Source organism: Hyperolius riggenbachi, chromosome 11 (assembly GCF_040937935.1).
Source record: "Hyperolius riggenbachi isolate aHypRig1 chromosome 11, aHypRig1.pri, whole genome shotgun sequence".
Lineage (NCBI taxonomy): Eukaryota > Metazoa > Chordata > Amphibia > Anura > Hyperoliidae > Hyperolius > Hyperolius riggenbachi.
In genome coordinates, this window is record NC_090656.1 from 8,812,454 (window position 1) to 8,829,642 (window position 17,189).

The 17,189-nt window shown below is 47.2% G+C and overlaps 1 protein-coding gene across 5 annotated transcripts in view; it reads left to right on the forward strand.

Moving 5' to 3' along the window:
• LOC137539083 (solute carrier family 66 member 2-like) overlaps nt 1-17,189 on the forward strand; it is a 102,419-nt gene that overhangs the window by 66,210 nt on the left and 19,020 nt on the right. For all 5 annotated transcript variants that reach the window (XM_068261555.1, XM_068261558.1, XM_068261557.1 and 2 more), the window contains one exon: nt 5,263-5,396. In XM_068261555.1, coding sequence (XP_068117656.1) covers nt 5,263-5,396 — 134 coding nt within the window. The remainder of the gene's footprint in view (nt 1-5,262; nt 5,397-17,189) is intronic.

Consider the following 17,189-nt stretch of genomic DNA (forward strand, 5'->3'; position numbering starts at 1 on the left):
AGCGATCGATCTCGCTCCCAGGCAGAAGAAAGGAGCCCAGAGCTCAGAAAAGCCGCAGCGTCTGAAGAGACGCTGTCGGCTTTTCTCCGGGGGGGTCCGATCAGCGAAAGGGATTTATAATCCCTTTCACTGATCGGTGGGCTAACGGGCAGCAGCGGGGGCGCGCACGGGGGGCCCCGTGGGAGCGCGCGCGACCCGCGGGAGTGCGCGCAGCCCAACTGGACGAGAAATCTCGTCCAGTTGGGCTTAAGTGGTTAAAGGAACACTATTGGTTAACATGGTTTTTTTTTAACCTGGGATTGAGAATGTTCCTGAAGTGCTGGTAAATAATGATGTATACATTTTACTTGCTTAGCTTTTTTGTTTTCTGTATCAAATTCCTTTCACTCTTCACTGACGCCAAATCCGATGGCAGAGTTAACCATAAGGGGAGGGGGGATTCCCTCACAATACATCTGTTAACCCTGTGTGTGAGAGAAAGCTCTTACTAGCTGCACTGCAGCTGCTGTGCCTGTGTCTCTGACTGAAATGTCTGAAGAGAGCAGAGGAAATGTAACTTGTTATAAACATTTGTAATTGTCTGTGACACCACAGCTTTTCATACTTTTTTTGCTTTCAGAGAAAAATACTCTATAGTCTGATATACAAAAAACAACACTGGCTGTACATTGAAGCAGACAGGGGCGTAACTAGACATCACTGGGCCCCCTTGCGAAACTTTGGATGCCCCCCCCCCCCCCCGCAAAACTTTGGATGGGCCCCCCACCCCCCTCGCTTTCTGCACAGGAAAACTGAGGACCAATGTGTTTTCCCCATGCAGATAAAAACACTCAGACTTAAAGGAAACGTCAGGCAATCTATGCTACCCCCAGATCTACTTACCCGGGGCTTCCTCCAGCCCCTTGCAGCCGACAAGTCCCTCGTTGCAGCTCTGTTCCCAATACATTAATTAAACACATTTTCAATAGATAAAATACATATATTTAAACACATCTGTACATCAGTCCTGAAAGAGGGACAAATGAGGAGGAAAGAGGGACCCATAAGGAGGAAAGAGGGACAGAGGGACTGGGTCTCCAAAGAGGGACTGTCCCTCCAGAAGAGGGACAGTTGGGAGCTATGTATGTAGAGTGGGGTATAGTACTGTATTAGCTGGGTCTGTTTTTAACATCTCAAGCAACCAGAAAGCCCACTTTCATCCGGCATCAGCCATTCCCCGACAGGCGTAGCTAGGATTTTCAGCACCCGGGAACAAAGACAGTTTTTGCGCCTCCTCTGGACAAAATGGGCGTGGCCACACATCAGAATGTGGCCGTGGTCATGGGTGGAGTCAAAAGTTATTTAGAAAGCTATATGTGCCCCCTCACCCCATTCAGATATCCAGACCAGATGTGTCCCCCTTTAAATAGCCAAATGTGTGCCCCTTTAGTTAGCCAGATGTGCCACCCTTCACCCTGTTTATATAGCTAAATGTGCCCCCTTTAGATAGCCTTATTCTGCTGCTAACGCTTTTGCAGAGGAAGGGAAAGAAGCAGAGGCACTTCGGGAAGCCAGCGAGCCGACTCTCATACACGTGGGGGTGCAATGGCCATGCTGAGCGCCCTCACAGTGCTGCGCCCAGGGACATACAGTGATATGAAAAACTATTTGCCCCCTTCCTGATTTCTTATTCTGTTGCATGTTTGTCACACTTAAATGTTTCTGCTCATCAAAAAACTATTAGTCAAAGATAACATAATTGAACAAAAAATGCAGTTTTAAATGATGGTTTTTATTATTTAGTGAGAAAAAAAAGTCCAAATCTACATGGCCCTGTGTGAAAAAGTGATTGCCCCCCTTGTTAAAAAAATAACTTAACCTCCTCAGCGGTATGGACGAATATATCCGTCCATCACCGCCGGAGGTCGCCGCTCAGGCCCTGCTGGGCCGATTTTTACAAAATAAAAAGCAGCACACACAGCCGGCACTTTGCTCTGCGGCGATCCGCCGCGAGCAGCGGCGAAAGAGGGTCCCCCCAGCCGCCCGAGCCCTGCGCAGCCGGAACAAAAGTTCCGGCCAGCGCTACGGGCTGGATCGGAGGCGGCTGACGTCAGGCGACGATGTAAGCAAAACAAGGAAGGCCGCTCATTGCGGCCTTCCTTGTTTATTCTGGGCGCCGGAGGCGATCGGAAGAACGCCTCCGGAGCGCCCTCTAGTGGGCTTTCATGCAGCCAACTTTCAGTTGGCTGCATGAAACAGTTTTTTTTTTATTTAAAAAAAACCCTCCCGCAGCCTCCCTGGCGATCTTAATAGAACGCCAGGAAGGTTAACTGTGGTTTATCACACCTGAGTTCAATTTCTGTAGTCACCCCCAGGCCTGATTACTGCCACACCTGTTTCAATCAAGAAATCACTTAAATTGGAGCTATCCGACACAGAGAAGTAGACCAAAACCATCTCAAAAGCTAGACATCATGCCAACATCTAAAGAAATTCTGGAACAAATGAGAACAAAAGTAATTGAGATCTATCAGTCTGGTAAAGGTTATTAAAGCCATTTCTAAAGCTTTGGGACTCCAGCGAACCACAGTGAGAGCCATTATCCACAAATGGCAAAAACATGGAACAGTGATGAACCTTCCCAGGAGTGGCCGGCCAACCAAAATTACCCCAAGAGCGCAGAGAAAACTCATCTGAGAGGCCACAAAAGGCCCCAGGACAACATCTAGAGAACTGCAGGCCTCACTTGCCTCAATTAAGGTCAGTGTTCACGACTCCACCATAAGAAAGAGACTGGGCAAAAACGGCCTGCATGGCAGATAGCCAAGGTGCAAACCACTTTTAAGCAAAAAGAACGTTAAGGCTCATCTCAATTTTGCTAAAAAAACATCTAAATGATTGCCAAGACTTTGGGGAAAATACCTTGTGGACCGACGAGACAAAAGTTGAACTTTTTGGAAGGTGCGTGTCCCGTTACATCTGGCGTAGAAGTAACACAGCATTTCAGCAAAAGAACATCATACCAACAGTAAAATATGGTGGTGGTAGTGTGATGGTCTGGGGTTGTTTTGCTGCTTTAGGACCTGGAAGGCTTGCTGTGATAGATGGAACCATGAATTCTACTGTCTACCAAAAAATCCTGAAGGAGAATGTCCGGCCATCTGTTCGTCAACTCAAGCTGAAGCGATCTTGGGTGCTGCAGCAGGACAATGACCCAAAACACACCAGCAAATCCACCTCTGAATGGCTGAAGAAAAACAAAATGAAGACTTTGGAGTGGCCTAGTCAAAGTCCTGACCTGAATCCTATTGAGATGTTGTTGCATGACCTTAAAAAGGCGGTTCATGCTAGAAAACCCTCAAATAAAGCTGAATTACAACAATTCTGCAAAGATGAGTGGGCCAAAATTCCTCCAGAGCGCTGTAAAAGACTTGTTGCAAGTTATCGCAAATGCTTGATTGTAGTTATTGCTGCTAAGGGTGGCCCAACCAGTTATTAGGTTCAGGGGGCAATTTCTTTCTCACACAGGGCCATGTAGGTTTTGAGTTTTTTTTCTCACTAAATAATAAAAACCATCATTTAAAACTGCATTTTGTGTTCAATTATGTTAGCTTTGACTAATAGTTAACGGTTTTTGATGAGCAGAAACATTTAAATGTGACAAACATGCAAAAGAATAAGAAATCAGGAAGGGGGCAAATAGTTTTTCACATCACTGTATGTCCCCTTCTGCCCACCCATAGCTACTCCTCGGTGCCGGATAACCGAGACTCTACTGTATAAAAGACAGCCTTTGTTAGCGGTGCAGAAGACAGGCAGTACGTTAGACAGACTGATGAGGGGCTTTCAGCCAGGCACAGGGTGTTTGCTGCCTGCAGATATACTTTAACCCCTCCGCTGCCTCCGATGTCCGCAGACCTGCAATGCTTATGGCCTGAAATCTGTCAGCGCCTCTCATAGCGGCCCACAGAAGTCACCTTTCCTAATGAGAAAGTTATTTTGCCCTCTGGAAACATTTTATTTCCTGTTGCCGTTCCAGCCAATTAGTAAAGCGATGCTGTGTGTAACCAGCGCTGCCCCATCAAGTATATTTTTAATGATCATCTGGAAATAATTTTCCTTGTTTCAGGGCAAATCATTACATCCAATTCTTGTAATTGTCATGTCTCTTTGAGCCTCTGTCCCATTATCGCAGGACGAGAATTGTGCGCAGAATTAATGTAAGTGCCTTAACCAGCGGACTCCGCTCTCTGTTCCGCTAATAAGGAGGGGCTAGGAGGAGGATGACAGAGATCTAATAACATCTCGCTTCATGATGGCACCACATGTGGCCCGGTATATCCAGCCGGAACCTGGCAAGGTCGCTGCAAGGACTTGGCCCAGCAACTCTGGATAAATGAACCAGGCTGTAGCTGGACATAGAAAGAGAGAGGAATTCTCACACGCACTGTTAGGCCAATGGCCATATGGTAGGGTTGCTGGGGAGAAAAGGTAGATGAGGCCACCTATCTTCCATAAACTAGAGAAAAATACCAGCTCCTCCTTAAACACTCAGGAACTTTGAAGTGAACCTCCGGACTAAAAATCTACTCAGCGGCACTGAAAAGGCTTGGCGTTTCTTTAACAGTTTCACAGCATCAGAACTTTGTTTTTCTTACCAAAGCATCATTTTTAGCTGCATTTTTAGCTAAGCTCCACCCATCAAAGAAAACTGCCAGGGCTTTCTATCCCTGATGCTGTGCAAAGCATGATGGGATTTCCTATGTTGTTATTCACGTTGCCTAACAACTGGGAGGGGTGATCAGCACACAAGACAGTTGGAACTGTGTCTCATGCTCCCTGTCACCTCCTTTCAACCAAAAAGATGGCTGCCCTCATAAGCAAACATTAAAACAGGGTGGGTAAGAGATTATATTACCTATCTATTTTAACTAACATAACTAATGTAACTTAATGACAGTATGTTTGTTTAGGCTGGAGTTCCTCTTTAAGGCCTAGTGCACACCAAAATCTGCTAGCAGATCCGCAAAACGCTATCGATTTTTGAAGCGTTTTTTTCTTATTATTATGAAGCGTTTTGCGGGACCCAGTGCTGCAGGCGAGAGCGCTAACCACAACAACCTTTCTTTCAGAGCTACGGAGGATGTAAGTGAGTTCTGTAGGGACAGTTGTCGGCACTTGGCAGATTATGACAGTAGCCAGTAATGGGTGGTTACTATGTGATTTGACTGTTTGCTCTATCTGTTTGTTGATCTATGTCCCCCATGTCTGTGTTGTGCGCAGGTTCGGGAAGTTCTTTGAGTTTCCACTGCTCTTGCAGAGCATCGTGATGGTCAGCACCATGTTAGCCATACTGAGCCTGTCCTGCTCCCTGCAGTCTGTGAACCAGGTCTCCACAAAGCAGCACTTCTTCACAGGTGAGTGAGTCACATGACCCAGTGATGTCAGCAGGAGCAGGGCCAACACAATACACGGCTGTTCCTGGCGATTGTTTTCAATGGGGATTCTTGATTTTTGTGAACACAGGCCATAACCTGGAAGGATGTTTCATAAGGCCGGTTTTACACATATTTTTTGCTTTGCGATGCGGTGCCTTGCACCACTATGCAAAAAATGTAAATTATATGCATAGCTCACAAATGTCGCCCTTTCGGAGGGACAGTCCCAATTGGGAGCCCTGTCCCTCTGTCCCTTTTTCCTCCTCAATTGTCCCTCTTTCAGGACTTTGTCCCTCTTTCTGTGTAAATATATATATTTCTCACTAAAAATGTGTTTGATTGACTCTAAACTTTATTCCCATCCTTTAAACTGATATATTACTAATTTTAAAATGTTACTATGAAGGAAAATGAACTAGGATAGAAAGGACCAGTGTGGTTTGAATTATAAAACAACATATTTTTCTCATGATATTTTTATGGTATGAGTGACTAGGCGTGTGGCCGGGGCGTGATCAGGGGTGTGGCCAGGGCGTGGCTTAAGTGTCCCTCTTTCTCATCTAAAAAAGTTGGGAGGTATGTATATGATCCTGCGGCGGAGTGTGCCGACATGATCATATGCATAGCGGTGACTCCTCCCCCTTTCAGCGACGTACTCCCTGGCAGGAAGTATGTCACTAGTATTTCCGTTGGTCCAAGGATGCCACTGCCATGACGCACTGCGCTCCACCATTTACACTACATGTTTCACCCACAGACGTCCATCACAGCAGGCTCTGTGTGTTAAGCGCAGTGTGCAGTAGTGCCCTACAAGCCCTCGCTGTGTACAAAGATGCTGCACACATGCAAAAGATCAGTATCTGCAAAATTTCAGTTCCTGCAAAAGATCCGTTCCTGTAAATTACATTCATAGTCTATGAGATCTGCAGATCCACATACACACCTTGTTTAACAGACATTCATCTGCAGATCAGATCCACCAGGATGGATCTTCAGACTGCAGAAAAATGTCCGTTAAACAAGGTGTGTATCTGCAGATATCATGCGAACAGATCTTTTGCAGGAACTGATCTTTTGCAGATACTGATCTGTTGCCTGTGTACAGCATCTTTGTGTGCAGCATCTTGCAAAGATTTCTGTCTGATGGGGAGTTCAGCTCCATAGAATAGACTGTGTAGGTGTGGCTCTCATACTACATGGAAGGGGGTAAGATTTCTGTCTGATGGGGAGTGCAGCTCCATAGAATAGACTGTGTAGGTGTGGCTCTCATACTACATGGAGGGGGTAAGATTTCTGTCTGATGGGGAGTGCAGCTCCATAGAATAGACTGTGTAGGTATGGCTCTCATACTACATGGAAGAGGGTAAGATTTCTGTCTGATGGGGAGCTCAGCTCCATAGAATAGACTGTGTAGGTGTGGCTCTCATACTACATGGAGGGGGTAAGATCTCTGTCTGATGGGGAGTGCAGCTCCATAGAATAGACTGTGTAGGTGTGGCTCTCATACTACATGGAAGGGGGTAAGATTTCTGTCTGATGGGGAGTGCAGCTCCATAGAATAGACTGTGTAGGTGTGGCTCTCATACTACATGGAAGGGGGTAAGATTTCTGTCTGATGGGGAGTGCAGCTCCATAGAATAGACTGTGTAGAGTATGGCTCTCATACTACATGGAAGGGGGTAAGATTTCTGTCTGATGGGGAGTGTAGCTCCATAGAATAGACTGTGTAGGTGTGACTCTCATACTACATGGAAGGGGGTAAGATTTCTGTCTGATGGGGAGTGCAGCTCCATAGAATAGACTGTGTAGGTGTGGCTCTCATACTACATGGAAGGGGGTAAGATTTCTGTCTGATGGGGAGATCAGCGCCATAGAATAGACTGTGTAGGTGTGGCTCTCATACTACACGGAAGGGGGTAAGATTTCTGTCTGATGGGGAGTGCAGCTCCATAGAATAGACTGTGTAGGTGTGGCTCTCATACTACACGGAAGGGGGTAAGATTTCTGTCTGATGTGGAGTGCAGCTCCATAGAATAGACTGTGTAGGTGTGGCTCTCATACTACATGGAAGGGGGTAAGATTTCTGTCTGATGGGGAGTGCAGCTCCATAGAATAGACTGTGTAGGTGTGGCTCTCATACTACATGGAAGGGGGTAAGATTTCTGTCTGATGGGGAGCTCAGCTCCATAGAATAGACTGTGTAGGTGTGGCTCTCATACTACATGGAAGGGGGTAAGATTTCTGTCTGATGGGGAGTGCAGCTCCATAGAATAGACTGTGTAGGTGTGGCTCTCATACTACATGGAAGGGGGTAAGATTTCTGTCTGATGGGGAGTTCAGCTCCATAGAATAGACTGTGTAGGTGTGGCTCTCATACTACATGGAAGGGGGTAAGATTTCTGTCTGATGGGGAGTGCAGCTCCATAGAATAGACTGTGTAGGTGTGGCTCTCATACTACATGGAAGGGGGTAAGATTTCTGTCTGATGGGGAGTGCAGCTCCATAGAATAGACTGTGTAGGTGTGGCTCTCATACTACATGGAAGGGGGTAAGATTTCTGTCTGATGGGGAGTGCAGCTCCATAGAATAGACTGTGTAGGTATGGCTCTCATACTACATGGAAGAGGGTAAGATTTCTGTCTGATGGGGAGTGCAGCTCCATAGAATAGACTGTGTAGGTGTGGCTCTCATACTACATGGAAGGTGGTAAGATTTCTGTCTGATGGGGAGTGCAGCTCCATAGAATAGACTGTGTAGGTGTGGCTCTCATACTACATGGGAGGGGGTAAGATTTCTGTCTGATGGAGAGTGCAGCTCCATAGAATAGACTGTGTAGGTGTGGCTCTCATACTACATGGGAGGGGGTAAGATTTCTGTCTGATGAGGAGTGCAGCTCCATAGAATAGACTGTGTAGGTGTGGCTCTCATACTACATGGAAAGGGGGGTAAGATTTCTGTCTGATGGGGAGTGCAGCTCCATAGAATAGACTGTGTAGGTGTGGCTCTCATACTACATGGAAGGGGGTAAGATTTCTGTCTGATGGGGAGATCAGCTCCATAGAATAGACTGTGTAGGTGTGGCTCTCATACTACATGGAAGGGGGTAAGATTGGTCTAAGATCTTTCATTTTCCAAAGACTTTTATCTCATGTGTGTACTTAGCATAACGGTGAGAAGAAGTTAAAAACAAAGAAGGCACACAGCCTAGTTCTAAGTAGGACTAGGACTATACATACCTGTTTATCTCATGTCATAAATCGTGGCCTGCCAGCTGCATCTATACTCGCCCTCTTCCCCTAACCCGCTGCTGGTGGTAAGCGCTGCTTTTATGACAGATGATGATCTCGCTTTGATTAGTTTGTCCTCCAAGCAATCGATAACAAGCGTTCCGCAGCCCGCTCCGATTAGCGTTCACTTCCTCGCCATCTCCGAGTTACTAGCACGGGCTGATATATGTGATAATAATATGGATTTACAGCCCTACACTCTGAGCGATGAGGGAATGATTTGCGCTGGGACGTCCTTATTAGCTGGCGTCAGCAGATGTATAATCTCTAATGTATGGGGGGTGCATCCTGGGGAGTGTTTTTTTTACCGCTTCCCGGCTGTGCCAATCGCCCATCCGTGCAGAGGCGGGACAAGGTCCTCCAGCACCCAAGGCTGAGACACCAAAGTGCGCCCCTCCATCCCTCCCACCCCAGCCGTCACACACTGATTGCTATTAGACTAAGAGGCGCCCCAGGGCCCACAACCTCCCCAACGCCTTAATATCTAGTTATCTGGCTTGCAGTCACTGCTATGTATCCCCTTTTCTTATTTCTGTCTGCTTCCAAGCAATTATGAATGACAGCTGAATGAATTGTGCGCCCCCTCCTACACTGCGCCCTGAGGCTGGAGCCTCTCCAGCCTATGCCTCGGCCCGGCCCTGCATCCGTGTGATGAGAACGATTCTCCCCCTAATTAATGTTCAGTTTACTTCCCAGTACCCCAGTGCATGCTGGGAGGATCCATCCATCTTTCTATATGTTCCCCTGTCTGTCTGTGAATTCTGCAGAGCATTGCCTGAAAGAACTGTAACAACACATTAAAATGCAGTCAATTATTCAGTCACTTTTACATTCCTGGTTTCAGCACCAGAGACACTTTCTGTAGCGATATAACTGAATATTGGGATTTAGCTCCGCCCTCCCAGTGGTGCTTAGCCTGGGCTGTTTATTATGCAGAACTCTCTCCCCCAGAGCATTCTGGGAGACCAAAGATCTTTTCTACTGGCGTTAGAACTCTCAGTATACAAACATTCTGTCAGTACTAAAGATGTTAACGCTAGGGCTGGTTCTAGAGTTTTTGCTGCTTGAGGTAAACATGTGAGGATGTGCCAACCCCCTCCCCCCTCCCAATTTGGAATGATCGCACCCGACAATTTACTCTGCTTCATTTTAAAGTTCTCACATGACATGCTGCAGCTGAACTCAATAACACAATAGCACTCTGGCTGGCTGTGAGTCTGTGACAAACACACTGCTCACCCTCAGCCACTTTATTCCTCCTCAGTCAGGACAGCAGTGCCTCCTCCTCCTCTCTGCTGTGCAAGTCAAATGAAACACTACTGCTCTCCTGTCTCCTCCCTCCTCACTCACTGTCAGACTCCTCACACAGCACAAGATGCTTTTCCCCAATGCTGCTCTCCTGTCTCCTCCCTCCTCACTCACTGTCAGACTCCTCACACAGCACAACAAGCTGCTTTTCCCCAATGATGACCTCCTGCCTCCCCCCTCACTCACTGCCAGACTCCTCACAGCAAAACCAGCTGCTTTTCCCCAGTGATGCTCTCCTGCCTCCCCCCTCCTCACTCACTGTCAGACTCCTCATACAGCACTACAAGCTGCTTTTCCCCAATGATGCTCTCCTGCCTCCCCCCTCCTCACTCACTGTCAGGCTCCTCACACAGCACAACCAGCTGATTTACCCCAATGCTGCTATCCTGCCTCCCCCTCCTCACTCACTGTCATACTCCTCACACAGCACAGCACAACAAGCTGCTTTTTCCCAATGATGACCTCCTGCCTCCCCCCTCCTCACTCACTGTCAGACTCCTCACAGCACAACCAGCTGCTTTTCCCCAGTGATGCTCTCCTGCCTCCCCCCTCCTCGCTCACTGTCAGACTCCTTACACAGCACAACCAGCTGCTTTTCCCCAATGATGACCTCTTCACCTTGCTCTCCTCTCGCTTCTCCTCCCCCTCTGACTGCATGCTGTTAGTGTAAACACACAGTGCAAACATGCCGCCCCTGTAATCTCTGCACCTGATGCAAAGGTTTCACCTTGCTTCATGAGAGAACCGGCCTTGACTGCTGCCTGAGATTAATTTCAGAATGTAAATCAGAGAGAGGGGGGGATCTCTGTAAGATCAAAAAGATTCCCTGGGGAGTACTCACCTCGGGTGGGGGAAGCCTCAGGATCCCAATAAGGCTTCCCACGCCGTCCTCTGTCCCACGGGGGTCTCGCTGCAGCCCTCCGAACAGCCGGCGACAGACCCGACTGTAGCTTCACTATTTACCTTTGCTGGCTCCAGCGGGGGCGCTGTGGCTGCTTTCCTCTCCAAACTACACGGAAATACCCGATCTCAGTCGTGTCCGCTCTACTGTGCAGGCGCCGGAGACTTGCACCTGTGCAGTAGAACGGACCCGACGGCGATCGGGTATTTCCGCCTACTTCGGAGCCGCCAGCCGCCAGTGCGCCTGCGCAGGAGCCGGGAAGGTAAATATTTACATCGCCGCTGTTCGGAGGGCTGCAGTGAGACCCCCGAGGGATGGAGGACGGTGTGGGAAGCCTCATTAGGATCCTGAGGCTTCCCCCACCCGAGGTGAGTACCCCCCAGGGGACGTTTTGACGTTACAGGTTTTCTTTAATGTATACCAATGACGTTGCGATGTTTCATACGATCATATTTAATTTGCTATTTTCTGTGTGCGGTGTTGCGACTTGTGTTTCAAGTCATTGGGAACACAGAAAAATCATGTTGCGCGTGAAAAATCCCATGCGATTTTTTGGGGGTTAATGATGTGTACATGAACTTTTTCCGACTTTAGAAAAGGAAAAGGTGAAATCTTTAGTCCTGTCAGGTGCAGCTCTGCGGAATGTTTGTTGACTGAGAGTTCCTGAAGCCAGTACAAAATATAATGCTGTGGGAGGAGAATTCCGCCTAGCTAAACAGCCTAGGCTAAGCATCCCTGGGAGGGCAGAGCTACATACCAGTATACAGCAATATTCGGGTAAGCCGGAGCCAGCGGTTGACTTTTAGGGCTCTCGGAAATGATGTGTTTATGTTTCACCAGCAGCTTTTAGTTTGATGGATGGAGATTTTCATTGGCGAGCCGTGAAGTTTATCGCCCTGAAGCGCTCGTGACTCATCAGACGGTGAGATGAATATATCCGCTATCCGTGGAGGTTTTATGTACCCATCGAGTGCGACATTTATCATGTTATCATTGTCGGACTGGAGCTTCCCTCTCCGCTTCAGATTAAGAGGGGGTTCCGCCGGCGGGGAATGAAGAATGAAAAGATAAACAGAGAACAGAAGTAGCCATACATGAGCATGCAACCTCCCATTACCTCCCACACAAATTATGGACCGCTTATGGTCACCAAAACCTGAAAAACACCTCTGCTTTTGTGTGGCAGCTGTTCTCTGCATACTCATGTATGTTTACCTGTCACAGGGTTGTCACAATCTCTGCCTGTTAGCAATCACAGTCTCTTCCTGTCTACAGTCACAGGGCTGTCACAGTCTGTGCCTTTTAGCAGTCACAATCTCTTCCTGCATGCAGTCACAGCACAATCCCTGCCTTTTAGCAGTCACAATCTCTTCCTGCATGCAGTCACAGGTTTGTCACAATCTCTGCCTGTTAGCAGTCACAGTCTCTTCCTGCCTGCAGTCACAGGGTTGTCATAGTCAATGCGTGTTAGCATTCACTGTCTCTTCCAGTCTGCAGTCACAGGGTTGTCACAATCTCTGCCTGTTAGCAGTCACAGTCTCTTACTCCTTGCTGTTACAGGGTTGTCACAATCTCTGCCTATTAGTAGTCACAGTCTCTTCCTGCCTGCAGTCACAGGTTTGCCACAATCTCTGCATGTCAGCAGTCACAGGCTCTGCCTATTAGCAATCACAGTCTCTTCCGGCCTGCAGTCACAGGGTTGTCACAGTCTCTGCCTGTTAGCAGTCACAGTCTCTTCCTGCCTGCAGTCACAGGATTGTCACAGTCTCAGCCTGTTAGCAGTCACAGTCTCTCCGTGCCTGCAGTCACAGGGTTGTCACAGACTCAGCCTGTTAGCAGTCACAGTCTCTTCCTGCCTGCAGTCACAGGGCTGTCACAATCTCTGCCTGTTAGCAGTCACAGTCTCTTCCTGTCTGCAGTCACAAGGCTGTCACAATCTCTGCCTGTTAGCAGTCACAGTCTCTTCCTGCCTGTTAGCAGCTAGTCACAGTGTTGTTACAGTCTCTGCCTATTAGCAATCACAATCTCTTCCGGCCTGCAGTCACAAGGCTGTCACAATCTCTGGCTGTTAGCAGCCACAGTCTCTTCCTGCCTGCAGTCACAGGGCTGCCACAATCTCTGCCTGTTAGCAGTCACAATCTCTTCCTGCCTGCATTCACAGGGTTGTCACAGTCTCTGCCTGTTGGCAATCACAGTCTCTTCCTGCCTGCAGTCACAGGGTTGTCACAGTATCTGCCTGTTAGCAGTCAAAGTCTCTTCCTGCTTGCAGTCACAGGGCTGTCACAATCTCTGCCTGTTAGCAGTCACACTCTCTTCCTGCTTGCAGTCACAGGGCTGTCACAATCTCTGCCGGTTAGTAGTCACAGTCTCTTCCTGCCTGCAGTCACAGGGCTGTCACAATCTCTGCCTGTTAGCTGTCACAGTCTGTTCCTGCTTGCAGTCACAGGGCAGTCACAGTCTCTGCCGGTTAGTAGTCACAGTCTCTTCCTGCCTGCAGTCACAGGGTTGTCACAGTCTCTGCCTGCTAGCAGTCACACACAGTCTCTTCCTTGATTGCCTGCATTAAGGCCTGACCTGAACCCACGGTTCAGATGCATGTAAAGGAAGGGTTGCCAAAACGTTTAACAATATGTGTATGTGACATTTTTCCGCTTTAAGCCTAACTGAACTCGCTGCACGCTCCCCCTCGGTTGTTTGCAATATTCAGAAGCCAGAACAGATTCATGCTGCATTAAGATGATATCCATAATTCTGATGCTACGGCATCACTCGCTAAACGATCGCAGCCGAGAAGAATGTACTTAGGTGTTGATGAGGAAACGACAAATCCAGCGAGCGTGACGTGACGATTCATCTGTCCTGCGTGGTGCCACAAATGAGGGATAGATATAGAAGTCCTCCTCGCCATCCATAAATCTCCTCCTGTAATTGTGTTCAGCGGAGGAGGGAGATTCCTTACAGCGTGTCAGCGATCAGTCGCGCTCGGCCCCCTCCCCGCTGCGGACGCGCCATTCATCATTCAGACGATAACTTATCAACAGTAAACCAGCGAGCTTTTTTATACTGGTTATGTATAGCCGCTACTGTATTGACGTTTTTTCAATAAACAAAATATGAGCTATTGCATATAAGTGTTCAGTATATGAATTGCCTGTGAGCAGCGGAGGGCAAGGCCCAGACCATAAAGATTCTTAATGGACACCTGAAGTGAGAGGGAGGCTGCCATATTTATTTCCTTTTAAACAATGCACGTTGCCTGGCAGTCCTGCTGATCTTACTGGCATCATAGCTCCCAACTGTCCCTCTTTCTAAGGGACAGTCCCTTTTTGGGAGCCCTGTCCCTCTTTCCCTCTTATCTCCTCATTTGTCCCTCTTTCAGGACTTTGTCCCTCTTTGTATATAAATATATGTATTCCTATACTAAAAAATGTGTTTGATTGACTGTAAACCTTATACCCATCCTTTAAATTGATATATTACTAATTTTAAAATGTTACTATGAAGGAAAATGAACGAGGATAGAAAGGACCAGCGTGGCCTGAATTATAAAAGAACATATTTTTCTTATGAAATCTTTAGGGCATGCACGATTAGGGGCGTGATGGGGGCGTGATCTGGGGTGTTAAAAAGGCGTGGTTTAGGTGTCCCTTTTTCTCCTCTCAAAAAGTTGGCAGGTATGCTGGCATCCATAGCCGGCCTTTGACCTGAGCAACTGGAGCGGTCGCTCAAGGCGCCGGCTTCCAAAGGGGCACCTATAGCTGGTTACCTATACTGAGGGCACTTACACTTGACTTCCTATACTGGGGGCACCTATAGCTGGCTACCTATACTCAGGTAGGGCACCAACACCTGGCCACCTATACTGGAGGCGCCTATGTCTGGCTATTTATGGGGAGATCTACACCTGACTTCCTATACTGGGGGCACCTATGCTTGGCTATCTATATTGAGGGCACCTACACATGAGATCCTATACAGGGGGCATCTATACCTTGCTACCAACCTATACTGAGTCTGAGGGCAATTTTTTTTCCCCACATGGTGCAAATTATTGGTGCCGCGCTATCATTCCAGCAGGGCCGGTTTAAGCAACAATGGGGCCCCAGGGCAAAATAAACCAGGGGGGCCCCCCCAACATATACCCCGGAACAAAAATCGGCATTAGGGGACCTATTTTGCAGCTGGTATAGTCAGGGTGTGAAGTCCCAATCGGTCAGAGCTCCACATTCTGGCTATCCCAGCCTGCATGGGGGACAAGGGGTTAAAAAGTTTCAGGAGGGGGGACCCCACATAATTTTTTTTTAAAAAACTCCCACACTCTAAACAAAAAAAAAATTGGGAAAATAGGAAACAATGCCAGGGATCTTCATACAGCCATATTGCGGCTGTATAGCGATCCCTGGCCAAAGCGCTGCGGCTGCGTATGAACCCCCTGGAAACCCCGTCAGGAAATTTATTGCGTTTTCGTTTGATGCATGTAAAATTACACTACCGTTAGGTTTGCTACTGAGTAGCTACTACTAAGTTACATTTACCACATTTAAAACTATACTTTTTTCCTTCTAAACTTTAAAATCGATTTTCTCAAAAACTATAAGGTCTTTTTGAAAAATTGTTTTTTCCTCTTATTCCTAATGATCTCCTTAACATATCCTGCAAATTTAGGGTTTCTAGCATTTAAGGTGGATTTGCTATTAACCATTAAAGTCGGCAGGTTTTTAAATGTGTTTTTTTTTCCTTTGAAACTTTAAAATCGATTTTCTCAAAAACTATAAGGCCGATTTGAAAACATTTTTTTTCCTTTTGTAGCCACTGGGGGCCCCTACAAGCTCTGGGGCCCTGGGGCAGCTGCCTCCTTTGCCTTAATGGTAGCGCCGGCCCTGCATTCCAGATTGGGGGGGGGCGCTAACTGCCCCACTGATTGTTTTTAATAATATTCCTGAAAGTCTTCATATTTAAGTGTATTCAGGATAATGCACTCTTTCCATCTATTTTGTGGTTATTAATAGTATTTTTCTATTATACATATGTGATGTGTCAAGGAGATCTGAGCATTTGGCGTGATGTGTCACGACTTCAAAAAAGGTCCTAGGCGGTAACTCAGGAGAGAAGGTGTATTGCATATGGGCCTACGTGTGCATGCGTGTGCATGTGTGCACAACGCGCGAAGAGCATGAAGGGGGGCACAATAATCAGCTTGAAACCTAAGGCCGGCCCTGCTGGCATCAGTAGTGTCTGAATCGCACACATGAGTCAAGCTTGGAGCTGAGGACCCTTTTCCCTTTCCCAGCATTTTGCGATCTGATTCTGATCGCTAACGGATCGCAAAACGCAGGTTACAGCAAAACTGATGGAAACGGAAGCGGCTGTTTACATTAGTGCAATCCGATAGCGTTGCGATTTTGTCCCAAGCGCAATCGTCATCCTGCCGTGTTCTGGATGGAGTTGAGCTCTCTATACTGAGCATAGTAGCTCAATTGCAATCACATTTTTTTTTCAAACTCAGCGCACCCACGGTACTGTACCCAAGAGAAAAATTAGCTTCATTGAAGCAATCCCATCATTGGGGATGGTTTGCATCATCGTTCGATTTTCCTTATTTTTTTTCTATCCTTTTATTATTATTAATTCTTGTAGTTAAAGCATCAATAAGGGAAATAAAGCCAAACCAAATATCTACAAATAGGTAATTTATATACTCTACATACAGATTATAAATTATGCATTCTGCCCCCAACCCAAATTTTTCTCCCCTTGGCCCCTACGCAGTACCCTTCCTCGCCCGAGTTCTCCCCGAACTTCTCAACGAATCCGCTTGTACCTCAACCCAAGTCTAGATTTCAATCTTCGCCCCACCTAACAACTCCATCCCCACCTAACAACCTTTCTACAATAGAATACCCAAGTAATGTCCCAAATTGGAGGTGAGGGTTCTTCTCATAAAGAGGGGCTCGGGCGAAAAAGTGAATCTGCGCACGAACCCTTATGTTCTTCTAAAATCATGCAATTAAATGCGCAGATACCCATGTATCTCTCTCATGCGATACCGTCTCATGGGACGCAGCCACTTTATCCAATCAAACTTCCACTTCAAGCAATTGCAATCACATTAGTGGAAATTAGCTTGAAAAACGATTGCAGCGCGATTGCGTTTCAGAGTGGAAAAAAGCCCTAATCAAGTCAGACTTCAGTTAGAAACACCTGATCTGCTGCATGCTTGTTCAGGATCTATGGCTAAAATGTATTAGAGGCAGAGGGCCAACAGGATAGCCAGGC